Here is a 21,050-nt window from a genome sequence, read left to right on the forward strand (position 1 = left end):
CCAGTGTTAGGGCTAATTGAATAGTACCCAGGGGATCATTTAGCCACTATGGTAAATTACGGCAGCTAATTGAATTGCCCCTTAAATCTCTACAGGAAGCGTCTCTGTAGGGTACACATTTAGCCATGACATTTCTTCACATCTCAATGCACAATTACTATTTATTTGAATGTAAAAGCATGAAACACACACACACATAAAAGCAGATTATCGTTGAATGCGACAAGTCTGGGCACTATTTCAGCTGATTCATAATTACTTTTTATTACATTTTTTAAGCTATTAAGACATGATTGGTCTGTTTGGAAATGTCCTCATCTGGCCTGGAATTTAAGGCTTAAGTCACAAACTGTAAAGGCCCATACAAACTGGGTGATTTCAAGCTGAAGCAACTCGGTTTTGTCATTTGAGCTGCTTTGAGTTTAAAAGCCGCCCAGTGTGTATCATCACCGACGGCCACCTCTCATCTGCTGGTATTACACATATTTCCTAACAGAAATTGACCAAAAGAGAAAAATAGAGTATGATAACGTAATACGGTTTAAAACGATAACACAATAGTCTTGGAGGTTCTGTGGACCCATACCATTTGAAAAGATCTACTAATAATTTTGATACAAAGGGCGGTATTCAATGAGAATACCTGCGAGGTGCAGCGAATCCTTTTTAGGATTCGCTGCACATTCGCCACGTTCCGGAGCCGGCGGGCTCCGGTATTCAACGTGTCAGGGGCTCGCAGCCCCTGACTGGCGAATATGAGCTCCTGCGGCGATTGCCGCAGGGAGCCTGAGGACGGTGCCAGGCAGAGAGATGGTAGTCTCTCTGCCTGCCCCAGAACTTTGTGGGGGGTAGGTGGGCTCCCCGGGTGCCAGGCAGCACAGGCTGCCCCCCGGGGGTGCCAGCAGGGGAGCGTATATTCACTACACACGATCGTAACGATCGGGTGCAGTGAATATATGAATATGTAATGAGCGGCTCGGCTCCGGCGCCCCCTGCTGGCTGCTGTGTAAAAAAAAAATATATATATTTTTTTAAATTAAATATATATTCATGTGCCTACAGCACATGAATAAAAATAGCATGCCCTCCTCAGAATAAAATTCCTGATTTTTTGACACCAAATGTAAAAAACAAAACACTTTATTTTAAAAGTTCACATTCCACTTCACCATAAAAAGATAGCGATTGCTACTCGGTGAATCATGGTGAAAAAAACCTTGAAATGTATTCGCCATGTGGTCATTGAATAGGGTGATTCACCGTTTTAGTCAGAAATTCGCCAAACAGCACAAATTCGCCATAAAAACATGGCGAATAAGGCTCATTGAATACCGCCCATTGTGTATAAGGAGGGACAGTCATGTCACCAACAGCTCAGATTTCCTCACTCCAACCATTTTTTAAATCAATGTTATCATGTGTCCACCTCTGGCGTGTCGACTTTGTGCATGTGTTAACCCTTGGTTGTCTACCTAGGCACATTTGACCTATCATCTGAATACTGCATGAAATCAGCCAGCCAAGGACAGTATGGTAAAACCGATGTATACAACATTTAGAAATAAATCAACACTTTGCCAAACTTCTACAAAAACCATCACACTTTCCTGCTCATACAAAAGGATAAAACACTGCACGCAAATGTACAAACCCAAGAACTCTTTACAATCCCATTTTAAGTTTTTAGCAAGATCACTAAATAGTAAATCAGTGCTGAATGCCATCAAATGCAGAGTTTAAGTGGGAAATTCAATCTCCCGCAGCCATTCCCGATGGGGGAGATGGCTGCGGGGCCCTATTCAATGCTGTCTTCCTCAACGGCATTAAACAGGGGATCTCGGCAGAAGGAGCCCGACTTCACAAGCAGTCAGGCTCCTTCTGCCGAGAATTGACTAGCTCCCGGCCGCAGCTTGCCGATGCCCAGCCGCAGGTTACGGCCATGCCCCCTTCTCAACCCACGGTAGGTGGGACATTGAATTCTGTCTGCAAAATCTCGGTCGAGCAGACCGAGAATGGGACAGGGTCACGGCTGTCTGGCCAGCCCGACAGTCGTGACCTAACATTGATTATCCAAAAACACACTGTAGAAACAAGCCAGAGCCCACAGACAATAAGCATGGATTCTCCCTCAGGATAACAGTGTGCCACAAAACCTGGGTCCACAGACCCCACAAACCACTCCTGCCATACCTGTGACTGCGGAGAAGGCGGACCAGGGATTTGGCAACTGTACTGGTTTCAGACCTCGGTGCCAAATGCCAATACAGCTGGGCTACCGCCATAACAACCTATTAAAAAAATAAAATAAAAATGTATATATTAGGACTGAAAAACATACAAGAACCCATAAAATGCTCTGCTGCTACCAGATTCAGAGGTTATCATTTATATTCTTAAAATGTTTTGAGTTTGTTTACATTGGCACAAAACCCTAGAACTTGTCTGAAAGGTTTAATGAACCTTCGTCTAACCAATGTCTGTACAATATTCTATTATAGAAGGATCAGTAGTCTCATTTCCGACAATAACTTAAACATGGATAATAGGAAATGGCTGAATTCTAGGTAGCCCGTCATACCGCAGCGTTCCGGCTCTGCAGCAATGGTTTGGTATTTCGTAATAGAAGCCTGTGGTCTGGATCCATTGTATATGGCTTTTTCTGATTCGCTTCCTTCTCATTTTCTTCATCTGAAGCATAAAAATTGTTTGTTGCATCCTCTGACATTTCATCCTGTAAAAGATAATCAGCCAATTCTTACAGCCACCGAAAAAGACGAAATGAAGAAAATGTGGCCAGTCTTCGCCAATTATTCATTTCAGTTATTATTATTACCAGTTATTTATATAGTGCACACACACACACACACACACACTATGCAGCGCTTTACAGAGAATAACAAAGCAATATCCAAAACGGTATCATTACAAAGAATATTTCAACATTCACATCAGTCCCTGCCCCAGTGAAGCCTTCAATCTATATTCCCTACCACGTGTACACGCGCACACAATCATTCTAGGGTTAATTTTGTGGGGAGTCAATGAACCAACCAATATATTTTTGGATTGTGGGAGTACCCTGAGGAAACCCACACAAACACAGGGAGAATATACAAACTCTGCACAGTTAGAGCCATGGCGGGAATCGAACCCATGACCTCAGCGCTGTGAGGCAGTAACGCTAACCAATACACCATCCAGTTATTAGTTTACTGATGAGTCCTTATACACTGGGCGCAAAATGCATAGCGTGATAGACGCTGTGGTGAGTAACGTACCATCATTTTACTTACATTTTGAATATTAAGCGCATCGCTGACACAGCAAAAAGTCACTCCGTGTGCTAGAGATACTTCGGCTGAGGCTGTAGCCACACTTTAACACTCATAAAAAGTCACAGATGAAGCACAGCGCAAATTGACGTGACATACAGCCGCAGTTGGTTGCATCAAAACCATTTTTTAAACAGACTTTGCCACACACTGATGGACAACTATAACCCCCAGTGGTCAGTTTATGCTAGCAATTCAGTTCTGTCACTCCCAGTTGTTTTATTCTTGCAAATAAAGTTGCACGTGACCTGTGATCCAAAAGCAGCATGTTGGTGGGAGTGAAGCCACAGTAAATAAGAACACATCTGTATTCTCAGTATGGAGCAGTGTATATTCCAATAAGTAGGCATTGTGTGCCATACAGTCAGTCACTCTATTAACATTTCTTACCACCACCAGTTATAGACCGCTTGCTGTTTAGCCTCTTAAATCATTACTGTGGCCCTCTGAATCCTTCATCTATTGTTTTCCCATTGCCAAGTCTAACCATTTTCAGCTGGAGTAGAGGAAGAGCCCTCACAGTGGGATAGCAGATACTAGATCAATCCAAAACGGATGCCCAGTATATGACATTAATTCAGGAATTGTACAGCAGCACTTTCCCATATTTCCCTGGCAGATGGATGGCTCATATCACTGGTCAGTACTTGACCGTAAAACACAAAATACTCCAGGCTTCAAGTCCTAAAATAATTAAAGAGCAATTACAGCCACATTAAAAACATGGAATAAACAATAAGCACTGCAGTTGTATAATAGCTAACAAAACACCACACGTCATTTACTACTACACCATTTGTAGTGTGCGTATTGTATGTCTGACCCGGATATTTTACCTGAGCAAGCACAGTATGACTGGCAGTCTTTCAAACTTGCACACTGGAGGATTAATATATGGAGAAATTCATAGCGACAAACACAGCTTGGCTTGAAATGAAAGCCACCTGATCTTTAACAGATTACGTTAGTGAATGATAAAGTGCAGTTCGTTGGCTATGTACAGACAATGGGGGAAGGGAAGGGGGGTTGTCACTAACGATGTGCAGGAGCACATATTCCGCTGTGGGAATACTATTGAATAGATCCCGGGCACTAAGAACGGCAGTTAAGTTCCCAAAAATTATTTGGATTCGCCCACTCTGAATAATACCTATGGGACTGGTAGAAAAAGTACATAAATACATTAAAACAAGTTCAGATGTGTCCTTTCACAGCACAGACATAAATCGCAATTCCACCACTGTAACCTCAACTAGTGGAATAAATTCACCATGTCGGCACCAGAACGCTGAATGTCATGATGTTGACTTGGTAAAATTGTGTATATTAATCATGGAGAGATTTGGAAAATGTTGTCATCATGCGACGTCAACAACAGTGTTAAGGTTAAATGTCAACTTTCTGAACATGTCAACATGTCACAATTCTACATCATACATGTCGACAAGCATTATGGAGTTGACATACTTTATATAAAAGGTTTTTTGTTTTTTTTATAACCACCATATAAATAACTACATTTTAAATCCACCTCTGTGTGAGATTATTATTATTATTATTATTATTATTATTATTATTATTATTATTAAATGACTGAAACTGAACATAAAATCCTGCAATTTACCTTTGCCTATGATGTAAAACAGATTTGCTGCTGTGCTACATATTTTAACAGTAGAAAATTCCATTAACAAAATCCACCAGCGCTGATTTGTAATGCAATTATTCTAATGAAACACATCACGCTTTTGCTTACTGCGCTCTGCCGGTGTTACGGGTCACAAGCCGCTGTCTTCATTGGCAGTATGCAAATTAAGTATTTTATTAATAACGAAAGAAAAAAAAAATTCAAGCTTACGCTAACACAGCCTGCATGCAGCAAGGACCAAATAACAATAGCAGCTAGATTTTGTTTATTAGTACTAGCTCCATTAAAGATCACCAGCTATCCAAAAAGTATCCATCTTTAATGGACCAATTAAAATGAATGTTGATATTGACCTAATTAAAGAAAAAAAAAAACTACAAAACAATAGAACCATTTCAATGATTTAAAAGTGTAGTAGACAGTAATCAGGCTTTCATGGTCTGTCTTCACTGCGATTTTAATGCATTGTTTTCTAACTGAAAAGCAAAAGTGTAATCAAGTAGCAAATAAACAGCTCTGCCTGCTCATGTCAAAACAGGGCTGAAAAGCACAGCTGGAAGTTAGACAGCAAGTCTGGTGCTGCTAAAGTCATCATTGCTGCTTTTTTGACAGGTGAAAAAATGTCACATTCTCAAATCAGTATTTCATCACATTTTCTCCCATGGCGTTCCACCGTTTTTGGGTGAAACAGCATAGGTGAAAATAGACCCGAAATGGGGCAAAAACATCAGTGAATTTGACAAAACACATAAATCTGCCGCAAATTCACAGGTTTTCACCCATGCAAAAATTGGCGTGGAAATTGAATAGGGCGAATTACAGTAATTTGCCCTAAAAATAGGCAAAATTTGCCGTTTTTCTACCTTGCGAAAAATCCAGAATACCCCACATAATGTGCAAATCCCATGAAACCATTAAAACATGGGGTGAGATTTAATAGGATGAGAGATTCAGAAAGTGAGAGATTTGGGAAGAAATCTCCAGTGTTTTTAAAGGGGCAATCATTTACACTGCAAAACCAGTTTGATTTTGCTGTGTAAATGATTGCCGCTTTAAAAAAAACTGGAGATTTCTTCCCAAATCTCTCACTTTCTGAATCTCTCATCCTATTAAATCTCACCCATGGTTTCTGAATTTACTATACTTCATTTCACACCGTCTTGCATCCCTTTGTATAACCAGTGAATGATCCTGTTGTATTGGAGCAGAACACCCCTCCCCCACCACTTAATAACAGAGTATGTGCACTTGGCAGAGACTGACATTAAATTAATGAGAATATAAACTGTGCCCGCACACAAGTCAATCACCCTCTCTAGAGTGGGGAGCAGTGACCCTGCTGATCAGCTTCACACTGAGGCACATGGCCCCAGCCTTTAGCAGGGATACACATTGTAGTTGTATTGATTTATAGTGATCAGAACAACTAGGAACTTATTTGGACCCTGAAGGCCACCGTGGAAGTCGGAAATCCGAAAAAAATCCCTTATCCAAAATGCTTGTGGTCCCAAGCATTTTGGATAATGGATACTCAACCTGTAGAAACAGCATTTTCCCTAGGATGATATTCGTTGATGCCACTGTATAGTTGCTGTACATTTGTGACGGCGAACAAACACTGATGATATAAAATACATAGAGCCTGATTCATGTCTGTACGCAATGCTGAAATTCATACTGAACGATTACCAGCAGACTGCGCAGGTCCTGCGACCACAGAGTGTACCCGCCATGGTACCTCTGCATTGGCGCTCACAGCCAGAATTTCATTTTAGAGTAATTGACAAAAAGGGACTGTTTTGGGGTGGTAATGGCGAGAGGTGGCAAAAATACAGGCGTATCAGACATGTTTGGGGCGTGCATCTGCTAAAAACTGCTATCCTGTATGTAAAGAAGCATGGTGCCAGCATCACTACTGACGCGTCCCTTCTGTGTATCCATACACTCAATTGTGAAGTTTACTTTCCTTGTTAATGCGTTGAGACTGTGTATGTGTACGCAGTCACTGAGAACTTTGCAATGGCTCCGGCGGATGTCTGTTTTGTCCGGCAGCTAAACTTGCCAATGTTTAGCGAGTCCGCAGCCTTAAAAATTTTTTTAAAAAAATAAAAAAAATCACAACTGCGGGAGCGTGTGCATTCAAACATGAATGAGCCCCACAGTAAAAACCGCAAAGCTGACAAGAAAAAAAAAAAACTTAAGAGGGGATCTTCTACAGACTCTGGGACGGCCCCTTCGGTAACCGTGGTAATATAAACATAACATAGTACACATTCATGGCAGACTTCACATCCGTAATACACATCCATTGTACACTTCAAAGCGTTTGCCATATAAACCCTCAGTAATAGTGGTATTACCAATTGATATGCATGGCATTCTGCTTTTTTGCTTGCACATCCAAGTTATTCAGGAATCAACATGCCATCAATATCAATTCACTAAGAAAATAGAAATCACATGGGAAGGGAAGTCATTAGTCAGAGAGACTGTTGTGAAACGTGACACAAAAGAAGTACGCTATCGCCAAGGTAGATTCTTCTACAACTAAATCTGCTAACGTTCATTTCACTAATCTCTAGAATTCATTAACCTAAAAAGGTTTAATTTCCATTTCCCTGCATCAGCTCTATTTATGAAATGTGGTGCCCTATAAATATGCTGTTATTTTCCATAGTCAAGCACCCTCTTAACAAATCTTCTCATTAATATGTAAATGTAAAGTCAATCGGTCTTCTCCCTGACAGCACTATGAATTGCCAGTGCACTGTATAATCTGCTGTGACTTGGCATCCGCTATTTATCATGAAATATGTCAGTTAGAAAAATTATGGCAAATGCACTGCAATTGATAAGGCTGCAATCTGCTTTGTCAACACTTAATTGTTCCTTAAATCTTACATTTACATAGAAACCGCCTAAATTCTGATCCATAATGATACAAATAAACTAAATGAAAAGTCTCTTGGGCATCTCAAGATGTCTAGTTATGAGACTTCCTCGGCAGTGGGTTAAAAAAAAAAAAAAAAAATAATAGGTAAAATTACAGAAATGTTTGCCAGGATTGTGCCTTTGGTTACAGACCGATACACATTCTAAAAATTGTGTAGAGCTCTGTTATAACCTGGATTGCTGGCATACCAATGGGTTTAATAAAGAGTATTTAATTAGAATCCTCTCTAACACCGCTACCACACATCAGTACTGCACCCAGCACCCCACTGCCTAGACCATACTCCTCTCCAGGCACTGACTAAATAAATATCGATTTTCAATAACTCCATTGATTCAACCAACACTCAAGGCAAGATATTACTTACACACAAACCGTGTTTCCTTAGAAATTGTAGGGGAACAAAGCCTGGTGCCTGCATGTTTGGTGGTACAGTTCCAAAAATATAACTGTGCCAGGGAAGATAATCTACCCCTTAGGGGGGTATTCAATCTGGGCCACTATTTACGATGGGGAAAATAGCGGTGAACGCCTATTCAATGCTGTCTTTCCTGACAGAATTGAAGAGGCAGATCGACAGAATGGGCCCGACTTTAAAAGCAGTCGGGCCCGTTTTGTCGATTTCAGCCATGAATTGTCGCGATCGTGGCCAAATAGCGACAATCCACGGCCGTTTACGCAGACACGCCCCCTTTTCGCCAATCAAAAAGGGGATTTTTGTAAGAACTTACCGTTCGAACCCCTTTCTCTGAGTCCAGTCCGGTGACACAGCTCACGATGGGATGTAGGAGGGGTCCACAGGAGCCAGGCACCTATGCTTCTAAGTCTTTGGGAGCAGGTATGAACTCTCTGCCTTTCACACCACCTGATGTAGATCCTCCACACCCTGTGGTAATTGGCCGCTGACACGGGTTTTCTGGCCCTTAGCATGGTCTGTATGACCTCTTCTGAAAACCCCTTCTTTCTCAATAAGGAGGATTCATATGCCACGCCGTCAAATTTAGACGAGCTAGGTCCTGGTGCAGAAACGGCCCTTGGCTTAACAAGTCCGGCTGAAGAGGAAGTCGCCACGATTCCGTGGACAATCTCAGTATGTCTGAGTACCATGACCTCCTGGGCCAATCTGGTGCAACCAGAATGGCCGGTACTCTCTGGTTCTTTATCCTCTTCAACACCCTCAAGATCATTGGGAACGGGGGAAAGATGTAGACCAGACTGAAAGACCAAGGAATTGTCATGGCATCCACTGCCCAAGCCAACGGATCCCTCGACCGAGAGCAAAATCTCTGTACTTGACAATTGGTCCTGGATGCCATAAGATCTATGTCTGGCAGTCCCCATCTGTCTACCATCTTCTGAAACACCTCCCGATGGAGTGACCACTCCCCCTCCAGCAGGTCCGCCCTGCTGAGATAGTCCGCCTCCACATTCCGGATCCCCGGAATGAAAATGGCTGACAGTGCTGGAACCTGAACCTCCGCCCAGGTGAAGATCTTTACAATCTCTGTCATCGCCATCTTGCTCCGAGGACCGCCCTGGTGATTTAAAGTATGTGGCATTGTCGGATTGTACTCGTACTGGCAAACCCCTCAGAAATTTCTCTGCTTGGCACCAGGCATTCCATACTGCTCTCAGATCCAGTATATTTATGGGAAGACTGGATTCCTCCACTGACCAAAGGCCCTGCAATCTCAGGTGAAGTACCACTGCCCCCCAGCCCCTGAGACTGGCATCCGTCGTGATGACCAACCAGTCCCATGAGCAAAGGGACCGCCCCATCTGCAGAGTCTCTATATCTGTCCACCATTCCAGGGATATTCTTGCTTCCTGAGACAAGACCAGCCTTTCCTGTTTCATTGTCTTGGCATTGCCGGACCAGCATGCTAGTATGTTCCATTGGAAGGACCTTGAATGGAATCTGGCAAACTGTAGCGTCTTGAAGGTCGCTACCATTTTGCCCAGCAGCCTTACCCCCTGCCACACCGTCAGTGCAGGGGCCCGAAGAATTGTCAGCACCATCTGCCGAATCTCCAAAGCTTTGGGGTGAGGTAAGAACACCCTGTGAAGGTGTGTGTCCAAAATAACCCAGAGGAACTGCAGACTCTGTGTAGGTGTGAGATGTGACTTGGGAAGGTTTAGCACCCAACCCTGTTCCATTAAGAACTGCGTCGCAACACTCAGGTGTTCCTGAAGTTTTCCCGCCGACTCCGCCTTGAATAAAAGGTCGTCCAAATAAGGAATAATTACTATTCCTCTTAGACGGAGAGCTGCAGCCATGACCGCCATCATCTTCGTGAAAACTCTCGGAGCCGTTGCCAAACCAAACGGCAGTGCCTGAAACTGCCAATGGTCTTCTCCAATTGCAAACCTTAGGAGAGCTTGGTGATCCTTGAAAATGGGCACATGGAGATATGCATCCTGAATATCGACCAATGCCAGAAACTCCCCCGGTTCTATGCTCAGGAGCACAGAGCGCACGGACTCTATTCAGAAATGATCTACCCACAAGTGAAGATTTAAAGATTTTAAATTTAGTATGGGCCTGAAAGACCCGTCTGGTTTGGGGACAAGGAACAAGATTGAATAAAACCCTTGTTTTCTCTCTTCCTGGGGAACTGGAATCCCTTCTCCCTTTTCTTTGAGAGACACCGCTGCTCCCAACAGAGCGGACCTCAGTGACGCTGTCCGCGGCAAGGGTGTAGGAAGAAATCTCTTGGGTGGCATGCCCCTGAGATTTATCCGGTAACCTTCGGAAATGATGGAGAGGACCCAAGGATCCACTATGGATTCTCTCCACCTGTCCCGAAAATGTAGGAGGCGACCCTCCACTCTGAGCCCAGAACGGGGAGTCCCTGCCCCGTCATGCAGAGGACTTGTCATCCCCCTTGGCTGCATGCTTTTTTTGTAAAGGCACCAAACCAGCCCCTGGAAGCCTTTCCTCTGCCGGCCTGAAATCTGCCACGGCCAGACTGTCCTCTGTTGGACGCCCCGCCCCGAAATGGCGGCCGAAAGGACGACTTGAAAACTCCAAACTTGGAGCCTGAACTCTTGGAAGTAGTGGGAAGAAAAGTACTCTTGCCCCGAGAAGCCTGCTTGATAATGGCTTCCAACTCCGAGCCAAACAATAACTCCCCCTTAAAAGGCAAGTTTTCAAGGGACTTCTTAGACTCACTATCAGCTTCCCAAGCCTTGAGCCAAAGAGCCCTTCTCGCAGACACTGAGGTTACAGACACTCTGGACGCCATTTTAGCTCCTTCCTCACCAGCCTCACAAACATACTCTGTGGCAGATCTCAATTTCTCTGCCAGAATAAAAGCCTCTGAATTTTGGTGGAGCAGCCCAGCCAGCTCCTCTGCCCACTTAATCATGGCTTTTGTGACCCAAGCAGACGCAATAATGGGTCTCAAGGTATAACCCACACCTTCAAACTACCTTCCACTTTTTTGTCCACCGGGGCCTTAAAGGCAGCACCCGCCTGGACCGGCAAGGCAGTGGCTTTAGACAGTCTAGCAACTGATGCATCCACTAATGGGGCTTTTTCCCATAATTTGGTATGCTTCTCTGGCATAGGGTACATATTTGCATACCTTTTTGCCATCAACAATCTCTTATCAGGAGTCTTTCCTGCCTCATTTAAAAGAGATGACATTCCCTCATCAGAGGGAAAACACACAGGGTCCCTGCGACTCTTTTTAAACACACAAGAGACAGGAGTCTTTTCCTCCTCTGCAAGTTTCAAAGTCTGCTTAACAGCCACAATCAAATCCTCAATACCTGAAGTTAACGCCTCAGCTTCATCACTCATGTAACTCCAGTTCTCATCACACCCACCATCATCATCATCATCCAAATCCTGAATAATTGGTGGTGTAGACACTGGGTGCCTAAGCACACTCTCATCAGAGCATTTTGTAAACTGCTCCATCAGGGCAGTCATTTTATGAACTCCCTGGGCAGTATCCTGCATAGCCTGCAGCAAAATGGGATCCCCCTGAGCCGGGGTAAGTGACCCCCCAGACACCTGAGACGAGGTAAAGTGGCCAGGAGACCCTATCAAGGAATCCTTCTGCCTATTCAACGCCTCAGTAAGAGCATTCATAGATCTGCCCAACGCCAAAGCCCAGGCAGGTTCAGCTATCTCCGTTCTGGGGGCGCGTGACCCACTGGGAACAGCCTCACAGGCCGGGCATAAATCCCCCTGATCCTCATGTTCACATGTAAATTTAGCATCACACTTTTTACAGTAAATAAACATGTCCAGCGCTCCCTCCTCCACAGCAGCAGAAGTAAAACCCTCAGCCATGTATTTAACACAAAGCAAATGAACAGGCACCGCACAGAGCAATGTAACAGTGTACTTATCTGAGCTGGTAATCCTGTCAGCGATCAGCGAGGGAAGCGCTTCTGTGAAGAGACTGGAGTCTGTGAAAAATCACCCTGTCAGCTCCGCAGCACGGTGAAAATGGCGCCAAACACAGAGCAGGAAGAGACCAAGCCCATCTGGTGCTTTCTCCCCCATCAGCCGCTCCCGCAGATGTCTCTCTCACCTCCTTGTACCTCCCTCAGTGGGACCACAATGGAGTTGTCCAGCAGCGCTGGACTCCTGTAAGGGACTTCACTTCCCTGGCAGGATTTCCGTCCCTAAACCCTTGAAGATGGTGGGCGCCATCGCGGGGGGTCCATCCCCCACGATCCCCTTCTGCAAGGAGCCGGTTAATCTGAAAAAAATCCAAAGAAAAAAAACGCACCTGCAGCGCAGCTGCAAAGCATAGCACCCACTCCTGTGGGCACCTAAAACTAACTGAAGCATTATGGGATGCAGTAGGGAGGAGCCTGCTCCCAAAGACTTAGAAGCATAGGTGCCTGGCTCCTGCGGACCCCTCCTACATCCAATCGTAAGCTGTGTCACCGGACTGGACGAAAGAGAAAAGTGGGACATTGAATCGCACTTGGCGAACAAAACGAAAACAGGCCAGGGTCACGGCTAGGGAGGCCAATCCCGGGATCGGGATCGGCGGGATCCCGGGATTTAGGCCTAAAATCGTCAGGATTTGAATCCCGGGATTAAAGGTTTCAATCCCGGGATTTCGGGATTAGTATCCCAGTGCTAAATGTACTTTTTTTTCAAAGCCGGGCAGCGCTGAGCACTTTAGAATGGCTCAGATGCTGCCCGGCTGTCTGCTCCGTACCCCCCGGTGGCCGATTGGTCCGCTCTCCGCTGTGTGCAGGTGCTCTGTGATGACAGGCATGACGGCGCCCAGGCTGCGCAGCGTGACCCCTGACATCATGCCACGCTGCGCAGCCCGTCCGCCGCCATGCCTGTCAGTGCACTAAATTCAGCACAAGCACACAATCGCTCAGCCGCCCGCCCGCCCGCTCCGCCACTGGATGGATGGAGGAACATCGCTCCTGCTGCTGCCTGTCACCACTACCTCTGTAAGTGACAGCGCAGGGCAGGGGGATGGGGAAGAGTGGCGGGCGGGGCGAAGTAAGAGGGCATTAATATTGATATTTGGGGGGGCGGATCATTTTTTGTTTTATTATTAGGGAGGCCAATCCCGGGATTCCCGGGATTGAGCATTTTTCAATCCCGAGTCCCGGGATTGAAAAAATGCCCCGGGATTGGCCTCCCTAGTCACGGCTGTCTGGCCAGATCGACTGTCGTGACCTGGGATTGAATACCCCCCTTAGTCTAAAAAACTAAGGTCTTTAGGAAACACTGGAATGGACTTTTACATTTATCTAAACATGTAAAGAAAACTGGAAAGACTATTAGGGGAGGAATCAAAATGTAAAACGTACAAATAAAAAAAGTGCTTGGAGTGTATACATAATGGTTTAATGAATAACATGCAAGATAAAAAAAAGAACAAAAACTTTGTAAATCAGGGCTGGCCAAAAGGTCGATCGCAATCTACCCGTCGATCGCAGAGCTTCCACAGGTAGATCGCGATCAAGTTCATGTACATAAGCCGCTGAAGCCTTTGACAGAACAGAGGCTTCAGCGTTCCCAGAGATGCTGTGCGCGGGTGCACGGGTGACGTCACCCGTGCACTGCAATTGAGGTGTACCTGTTGCACAACCTGTGTGAGCCAGGGGGAAGGCTCTGCGGCGGCGGGACAGCTACAGGGGCAGCAGCTCAAGCCTCTCAGTGCTAGCAGGAGGCTCAGTGTCAGCATGAGAGTTACTGAGGCAGCAGCACTCCGTGTCAGCAGGAGGCTCAGCATCGGCGGGACAGATACAGAGGCAGCAGGGCTCAGTGGCAGCAGGAGGCTCAGTGCGGGACAGGACAGTCACAGCGGTAGCAGCAGGAGGCTCAGTAAGTTTCTGCATATGGGGGGATAGCATTCTCCACAGTCCACTTGTTGTTTTTAAATATGATGTTATGTGTTCTCTTTACAAATGTAAGTTCATCCCAGATGCTGCCTGAGACAAAGTTTTGTGCCCACCTTAAAAATATATATATATTTTTAAGGGGGCACAAAACTCCATCATAGGCAGCAACTGGGATGAACTTACATTTGTAAAGAGACCACCTTCCCCCACCCAACACATAAAATAATGAATGTTGCATCATCATGTGAATTTTGCGTCAATCTGTGTTGCATAGTGTAAATTTTGCGTCATTCTGTGTGGCATAAGGTGAATTTATCGTCATTTCGTGTGGTATAAGGTTAATTTTCCGTCAATCCGTGTAGTATAAGGTGAATTTTGCATCATTCCGTGTGGCAAAGTGTAAATTTTTGTGTCATTCCGTGTGGCTTAATATTAATTTTGCGTCATTACGTGTGGCATAGTGTCAATTTTGCGTCATTCTGTGTGGTACTGTATAAGGTGAAATTTGCATAATTTCATTTAGCATAATATCTAAGGGCCTTAATTGCACTGAGGGGTATTTTGCACAGGAAGAGATGCCGGTAGATCACGGCTAAGTGAGTGTACAAAAAGTAGATCCAGGGTTACAAAAGTCCGGCCACCCCTGTTGTAAATGATACTTTTCCTGGTTAGACAATTCTTTCAAAACAATTAATCATTGGCATGTTTAACTTGGGAGATTTATCAGAGCTAGGAGAGATAAAGTGGAAAAGCATAAAGTACCAACCCATAGATCCATAATTTGAGACACACAGCCTGTAAAAGGACAGTTAGGAGCTTATTGGTACTTTGTCTGTCTCCTAGCCTATTTCCCCCTATCCCAGTGGTTCCCAAAAACTTTCTTGACCAGGGCGCCCTAGAATATCAGCATTTGTTCAAGGCACCCCTAGGCAAATAGTTTTGGTGGATAAATAAAAAATAAATAAAAAAATAAATAAAGTCAATTGTGCTTAACGGTCACCCGCATGTTCAGTTATGCGGTGGGGAACATAGCTGTGGTTCTAATTGTCCATACGTTTTAGGATTGGAAGCCACCAGCACTTTTTTGCCTATCACTTTGAGCATAAATAATTTGTTTTGGTCCTGGACCGCCAACCCAAGGCACCCCTGCAAACATCCCAAGGCACCCCAGGGTGCCTAGGCACACAGTTTGGGAACCACTGCCCTAGCCTATGTCTGTTATAGGACTCCTCCTAACATCTGTGCTACCGGGTGGAGATGGCAGATTCTAGCCATGTGTTCTCTATATTTCAGCAGTCAATCTATTAAGGAGATCCTTAAAAGCAGAATGTAGATCTCCTGCCTGTCTTGTACATCAGTGCTGGCATACCTGTATCACCTAAATGTTCATCTAAAACGGTTCTGTGATATCTACATCATAGGATTACATATGGGAACAGTGACCCCTTTCAGGCAGATTCCCTATAGTACAAGCTGAGAATAGTAAACCACAGTAAAGCAGTAACAATGCTGCAAAATGTGCAAGCACTTATGTGAAGTTAAGATATACATTTAAAATTGTGCATAATGTTATACCTCTTTCACACTGATATTCTGGGTCTGATTCTGTTATCTGAATACAGTATCAAGCTGTTACACACCCATTTCACACCGCAGCTTGGACCAGGGTTATTATTCCCAGGACCGTTCCTTTCACACTGGATCTGTGTCTGCTGCCAGGTGAGTTACCAGCTACCTACTTTAGCCGCTGATGGCCAAAAAGCCAATTTTTAAAACATAACACTGGTTGTGTCTTTCACAGTGCTGCATATCCAGGTTAGTCCTTGCTTCAATGCTGGTCGCATCCAGGGTTACATTTCCAGGACACACACCTTGGGTGGTCCTTTCACACCAAGCGAAAACCTGGGTTTCCCCATCATCCCAAGTTGGCAGCTCAGTGTAAAACGAGTATTAGAAACATTGCCCAAAATGAAGGATGATCATAAATAATAATTTTAATTATATAGCACTTTCTTTCTCCAATAGGACATAATTTAGTATTAACAAATAGGTAATTTTTCGCATAAAATGTTTTTTTTTTCCTCACTCACCTCTTTCCAGGGGCTGACAAACTGTGTCCGCGCATATCGAGTCAGCATATGTATGATCACCACTTGTCCCCACTCTTCCACATCCACCAACAGGTTACACAGCTTCCGGTAGTTTTTGTGAATCAAATCAATTCTATCCGGACATACCTCCTCAAACGCCATCACTACGCTGCCCGCCACAAGCTGCACAGCAAAACAAGAAATAATAAAATAATGTTATTCGAGACAGAAGTGTGTAAATTAACGGTATTGCTAGTTAAAGTCAACCATTTATTCATGTGAAGACCTGTAACAAAAACTGTTATGGGAATAAGAGAGATCACGATATAGGAGTATAAGCTAGGGGTGGATTGGGAAATAAAAGTCGCACTGGAAAAAAATTCTAGATGGGACCTCACGTGAGCATCAAATCAAATGTAGGTAGGACCATCACCAAAATAGGTGGGATTAATACAGCACTACACCTGTGTGGAAGCCATTGGATTCCACTATGCTTGGCAGTCTAGTGACCTTTAAACTGTAGTGACACACCACAAACCTCCACATTTGAAATAATATCCTACCTCACTCCAATGAGATGGAACACAGACCACTAAACCTCCATCAAGCAGACACACAACTCATTAACATAATCTCAAGAATATCCCAAATAATCCCACCCCTCCCACGATGGAGCCCAGAAATTGTTACACCTCAGATAGCACACATCCTGTCCCTGCAACAGATGTTACGACGGATATAGATGGGTGCTCGCCTTCGAGGAGTATTTGCAGCATTAGGTACTCTGTTCTGTGAACCGTGCAAGCAGGTCCGACCTCCAACTCCAATGTGCATGGGGCTGCTCATCGGACCGGACGGCAAACACATCAGATTTGGCCACTTCACCTGATTCATCAGTCGGAATCGGGAGAAAAAGTTGCCAAATGGACTAGTGAATGGCCAGTTTAAGGCCCCAAAGTGTGAGGGTAATAAGACTTTTACACTGGATAACACTGGAGGATAAGAAGTGGCAGCCACAAGACTGCCAGAAGCTGCCCTGGAATGGCTGCTGTTGCCATGAGCAGGTAAATCATAGATCAGCCACCACGGACCATATGTCGACATTTCATCAAGGTCTACAACTAAAATTCTAGACAATCGGCACAAAATGCTGACGCCAACCTGCATGGCCAAATTTACCATCACACCAGAGAATTTCAATTTCCCACCTTTCCAGTAATCCAACGATCCTTTCCCTGTCCTAGAACATGTATTCTTTTGCAATTCCCTAGTTATATATCTATCTTATATGCACAGAATGTAGGACAGATTCTGTACCTATTTTGGGCTTACTTAGAACTTGGGAATAGTGTTCATACTAGAATCCTGCACCTTTCAAACCTGTGCAGTCCCTCTTTCCAGCCTGGGGTGTCGCTGTCTGCTTCGGTGATCCTAGTACATTCTGGTCTGTAGAGAGCGACACCCCAGGCAGAAAAGAGGAACTGCACAGTTTTGAAAGGTGCAGAGTGCTAGTATGAACACTACTTGGGAATACAGTTTCAGACTGCAGCATATTCTGCACCGACCCGGGAAAAACCTTGGTCATGATTTGGGTCAACCTATTTACAGCCTGGGTCCTTGCCTCAGTGTACAAGAAGCATCCTTAAAAACATCCTTTCTTCAAAAGGAACAATAGATTTCAATTCCAACAGTAGCTATTTCTAGCAGTTGCGAACATAAAATTACACAACTTAAGAAATATTCTAGTATAACTACAAACACTACATTAAAGTAACCTTTAAAACATACTTAATGAAGTATTTACTTCTTGCACATACAAAAGCCTTCACAAGGGAACACTATAAATATAGCGCACAAAGTCAACATATACCGTAAAATACAAAGTGCAATATAAAACCCCACAGGAAAATAAAAGGTTTCATTCATTGAAAGCAAACAGGATTACTTGTAAGTACAAGCAATTTCCCAAATGACTTTAAATAGTAATTGGATGAAAACACAACTTGATGAAAGCTTTTCCGTATAAAAGAAAAAGAAAAAAAAAACTAAAAGAAAACCAAATGTTATTTGCGCTAATATTAATATTTTTTAGCTTTTCTTCCGTTAGTATTTGGCCAACATTTGGTATATTAATATGCATCCAACATTACAATCAAAAGAAAACAGCACAGAATATATACTTGCTATTATGCTAAGCAAGCTCCAAGTCCTTTGGGGATTCTATGAATTACCAATCAGTATAAGCGTGAAGTTGCATTTATTGACTCCAGCCTTGTCCACGTACTGGAACCTGCTGGTACCAGCATGAAGACAATTCATTCCACAAACCAAAGATTTGATTATTTGTAAGAACTAAATAAAATACATCAGACATCTTAGGATAATTTGCTTTTCCTGTTATTCGGAAGACGGAGAAAAAGGCCACAAGATAGAGTTAGCTCCGCGTACACAGGAACATAATACCTATCCGCTACACCATCAGGCACAAGAACATGCCAAGAGTTTAATTAATGACAGCATTATTCGACTGATAGAGTGTGGGAGTCTAATACTTCATTCGTCAGCTGGAGGTAAACAATCAAAACAAAAACAATTTTAACAGAAATGTCAGCAAATTTAAAAAGCAGATCACACTTGAAAGCCGAATAATGAGAAGGAAACCATATTGCATTATATTGTTTTCTCAGATCTTGGGCATCATAATAAGAAATGGTGCTTTATAAATGTTAACACAAAAGGTAATTGTTTAGAGTACTCCTAAACTGTTGAGAGTTGTCCAATAGTACGGCATTTTTCATTTTCCAGTGGAAACATAAGTAAGGACAGAGTTAGGGGTGCAATGAAATGCCAGGGAATCAGTTGGGGGAAAACAAAAAGTTTCTTTGGTTTCAAATAAAAAAATGTTGGTTTAAATTTGTTATTTTTGCATTATTGTTTTAATAGAAAAATAATAATCCTGCTTATTATATTGTGGATCATTGCGGTCTATGAAACCCCTTTTCCACTAGCAGAAATAACCCGGTAATTTCATCGGAGACGCGCATCTATCTGGGTTTTCTGCTATTAGAAATGTTCCCATGTCAAATAACCCGGTTTGAATACCCTGGCAATCCGACCCAGGTAATGATCAGAGTTGGATCCAGTTTGCACCTGGGTTCGGGGGTAGTGGAAACGCTCCCAATCCTGTATATTTCAAAAACAGAGCTGATTGGAGCTTCTGGGGCATTTTTATGTGCATTTTGTACATGTTTATGTGCACTTTTTACATGTCTAGGTACACCAATGGCGCAGGAATACTGCAGACAACAGTTTTCACAAAAGTTTTACATGTCTTGTGTGAAGACCCTTTTGAGAAGGTTGCATATTGAATATTTGGGACTAAAATAAAAGCACAAACATTTTTCAAATAAATATTTGTGGTCTTTTTTTAAATCAGGAAAAGTTTTCTATAATGGTGGCCCTTTTGGGTAATGCTGGCCCTGTTTTGTGACCACCCGCTTGGTAAAGCCCTTTAAAAAGGCCTTTTCTTATGTAATCTATAGGAAAAAAACAGGCCTTACCAGGGTTAAGTGTAAACGGGGCTGATCCAGCAATTTACCGGGTAGCATTGTAGTGGAAATGTGTCTTAAAACCAGGTCCAACCTGGTATCGATCTGGGTACAAACCCCCCCCCAAAAATAAAAATAAAAAAATAAATAAACACACACACACGAACAGTCACAACACCATTTAGCAACTAGACTCCACGAGTGGTACAGTGTCTCATAAAATCTAAGGCCATGATATCCACTATCTCCCTGAAGCTAGGTGACTCTTACAAAACATGCACCTATTGACTACATTACTTGGCAAACTTATTATTAGCCTTTATTTATATGGTGCCACAGGGGAACTGCAGTGCCCATAATTGAATAAGAAAAAACAGGACACATAGGGCAGTATTCAATGCTCTGGACTCAATCGCTTTTTCCGGCGAAGCAGGCTGTTTTCACTCTTTGCGGTGAATCTTTTCACTGAACATCTGATTCACCAAAAGCGAACAGCGAATGCCGGCCAGTTCTCAGTTTCATGCTCGCTGCAATTCGCTGGTGTGTTTCAATGGGGTTTTGACTCTAATTCGCCAAGAGTGTATTCAATGCTAGGATGGAGAACTGCTTTCTCCGTGATTTTCGCTGTGTTTCACCGTTTTGCATACGCCATCTTTTTTTGGTGAACTGTAATGTGTTCTTTTAAAATAAAGGCTTTCTTTTTTTCTTTTTTTTGGGGGGGGTTGTCAAAAATTCATTAAATATTATTATGTGAAGGGTCTTGCTATTTGGATTCATGTACTTGCAGCGGATTCAGTATTGAATTCCGGCGGTCGAGATCCCGACGTTCAGAATCCCGACGCCGGAATCCCGACAGCCGAAATGCCGACAAGGGGGGGGGGACGTGGATCGCCCCCCCTTGCGGGCTCGCTGCGCTCGCCACGCAGCGGGCCCGGTGCCTCGCTACGCTCGGCACACTAATTTATTCTCCCCCCAGGGGTGTCGTGGACACCCACGGAGGGAGAATGTGTCGGCATTTCGGCGGTCAGGATTACAGCGTCGGGATTCTGAACGCCGGGATCCCGACCGCCGGGATTGTAACTGCATCCCCTTGTAGCATATGAATATATATTTAATTTGTAACTATTTTTTTTTTTTTTTAAC

At 43.8% G+C, this 21,050-nt stretch overlaps 1 protein-coding gene across 3 annotated transcripts in view; it reads right to left on the reverse strand.

Moving 5' to 3' along the window:
* The window catches only part of AP3B1 (adaptor related protein complex 3 subunit beta 1), a 224,582-nt gene that overhangs the window by 146,932 nt on the left and 56,600 nt on the right, over positions 1-21,050 (reverse strand). For all 3 annotated transcript variants that reach the window (XM_083152189.1, XM_083152198.1, XM_083152207.1), the window contains exons 7-9: positions 16,360-16,542; positions 2,579-2,731; positions 2,191-2,288 (exon numbers count right to left, since the gene is read on the reverse strand). In XM_083152189.1, the coding sequence (XP_083008315.1) occupies positions 2,191-2,288; positions 2,579-2,731; positions 16,360-16,542 (434 nt within the window). The remainder of the gene's footprint in view (positions 1-2,190; positions 2,289-2,578; positions 2,732-16,359; positions 16,543-21,050) is intronic.

The sequence above is a fragment of the Crinia signifera genome, chromosome 1 (assembly GCF_055691185.1).
Source record: "Crinia signifera chromosome 1, ASM5569118v1, whole genome shotgun sequence".
Lineage (NCBI taxonomy): Eukaryota > Metazoa > Chordata > Amphibia > Anura > Myobatrachidae > Crinia > Crinia signifera.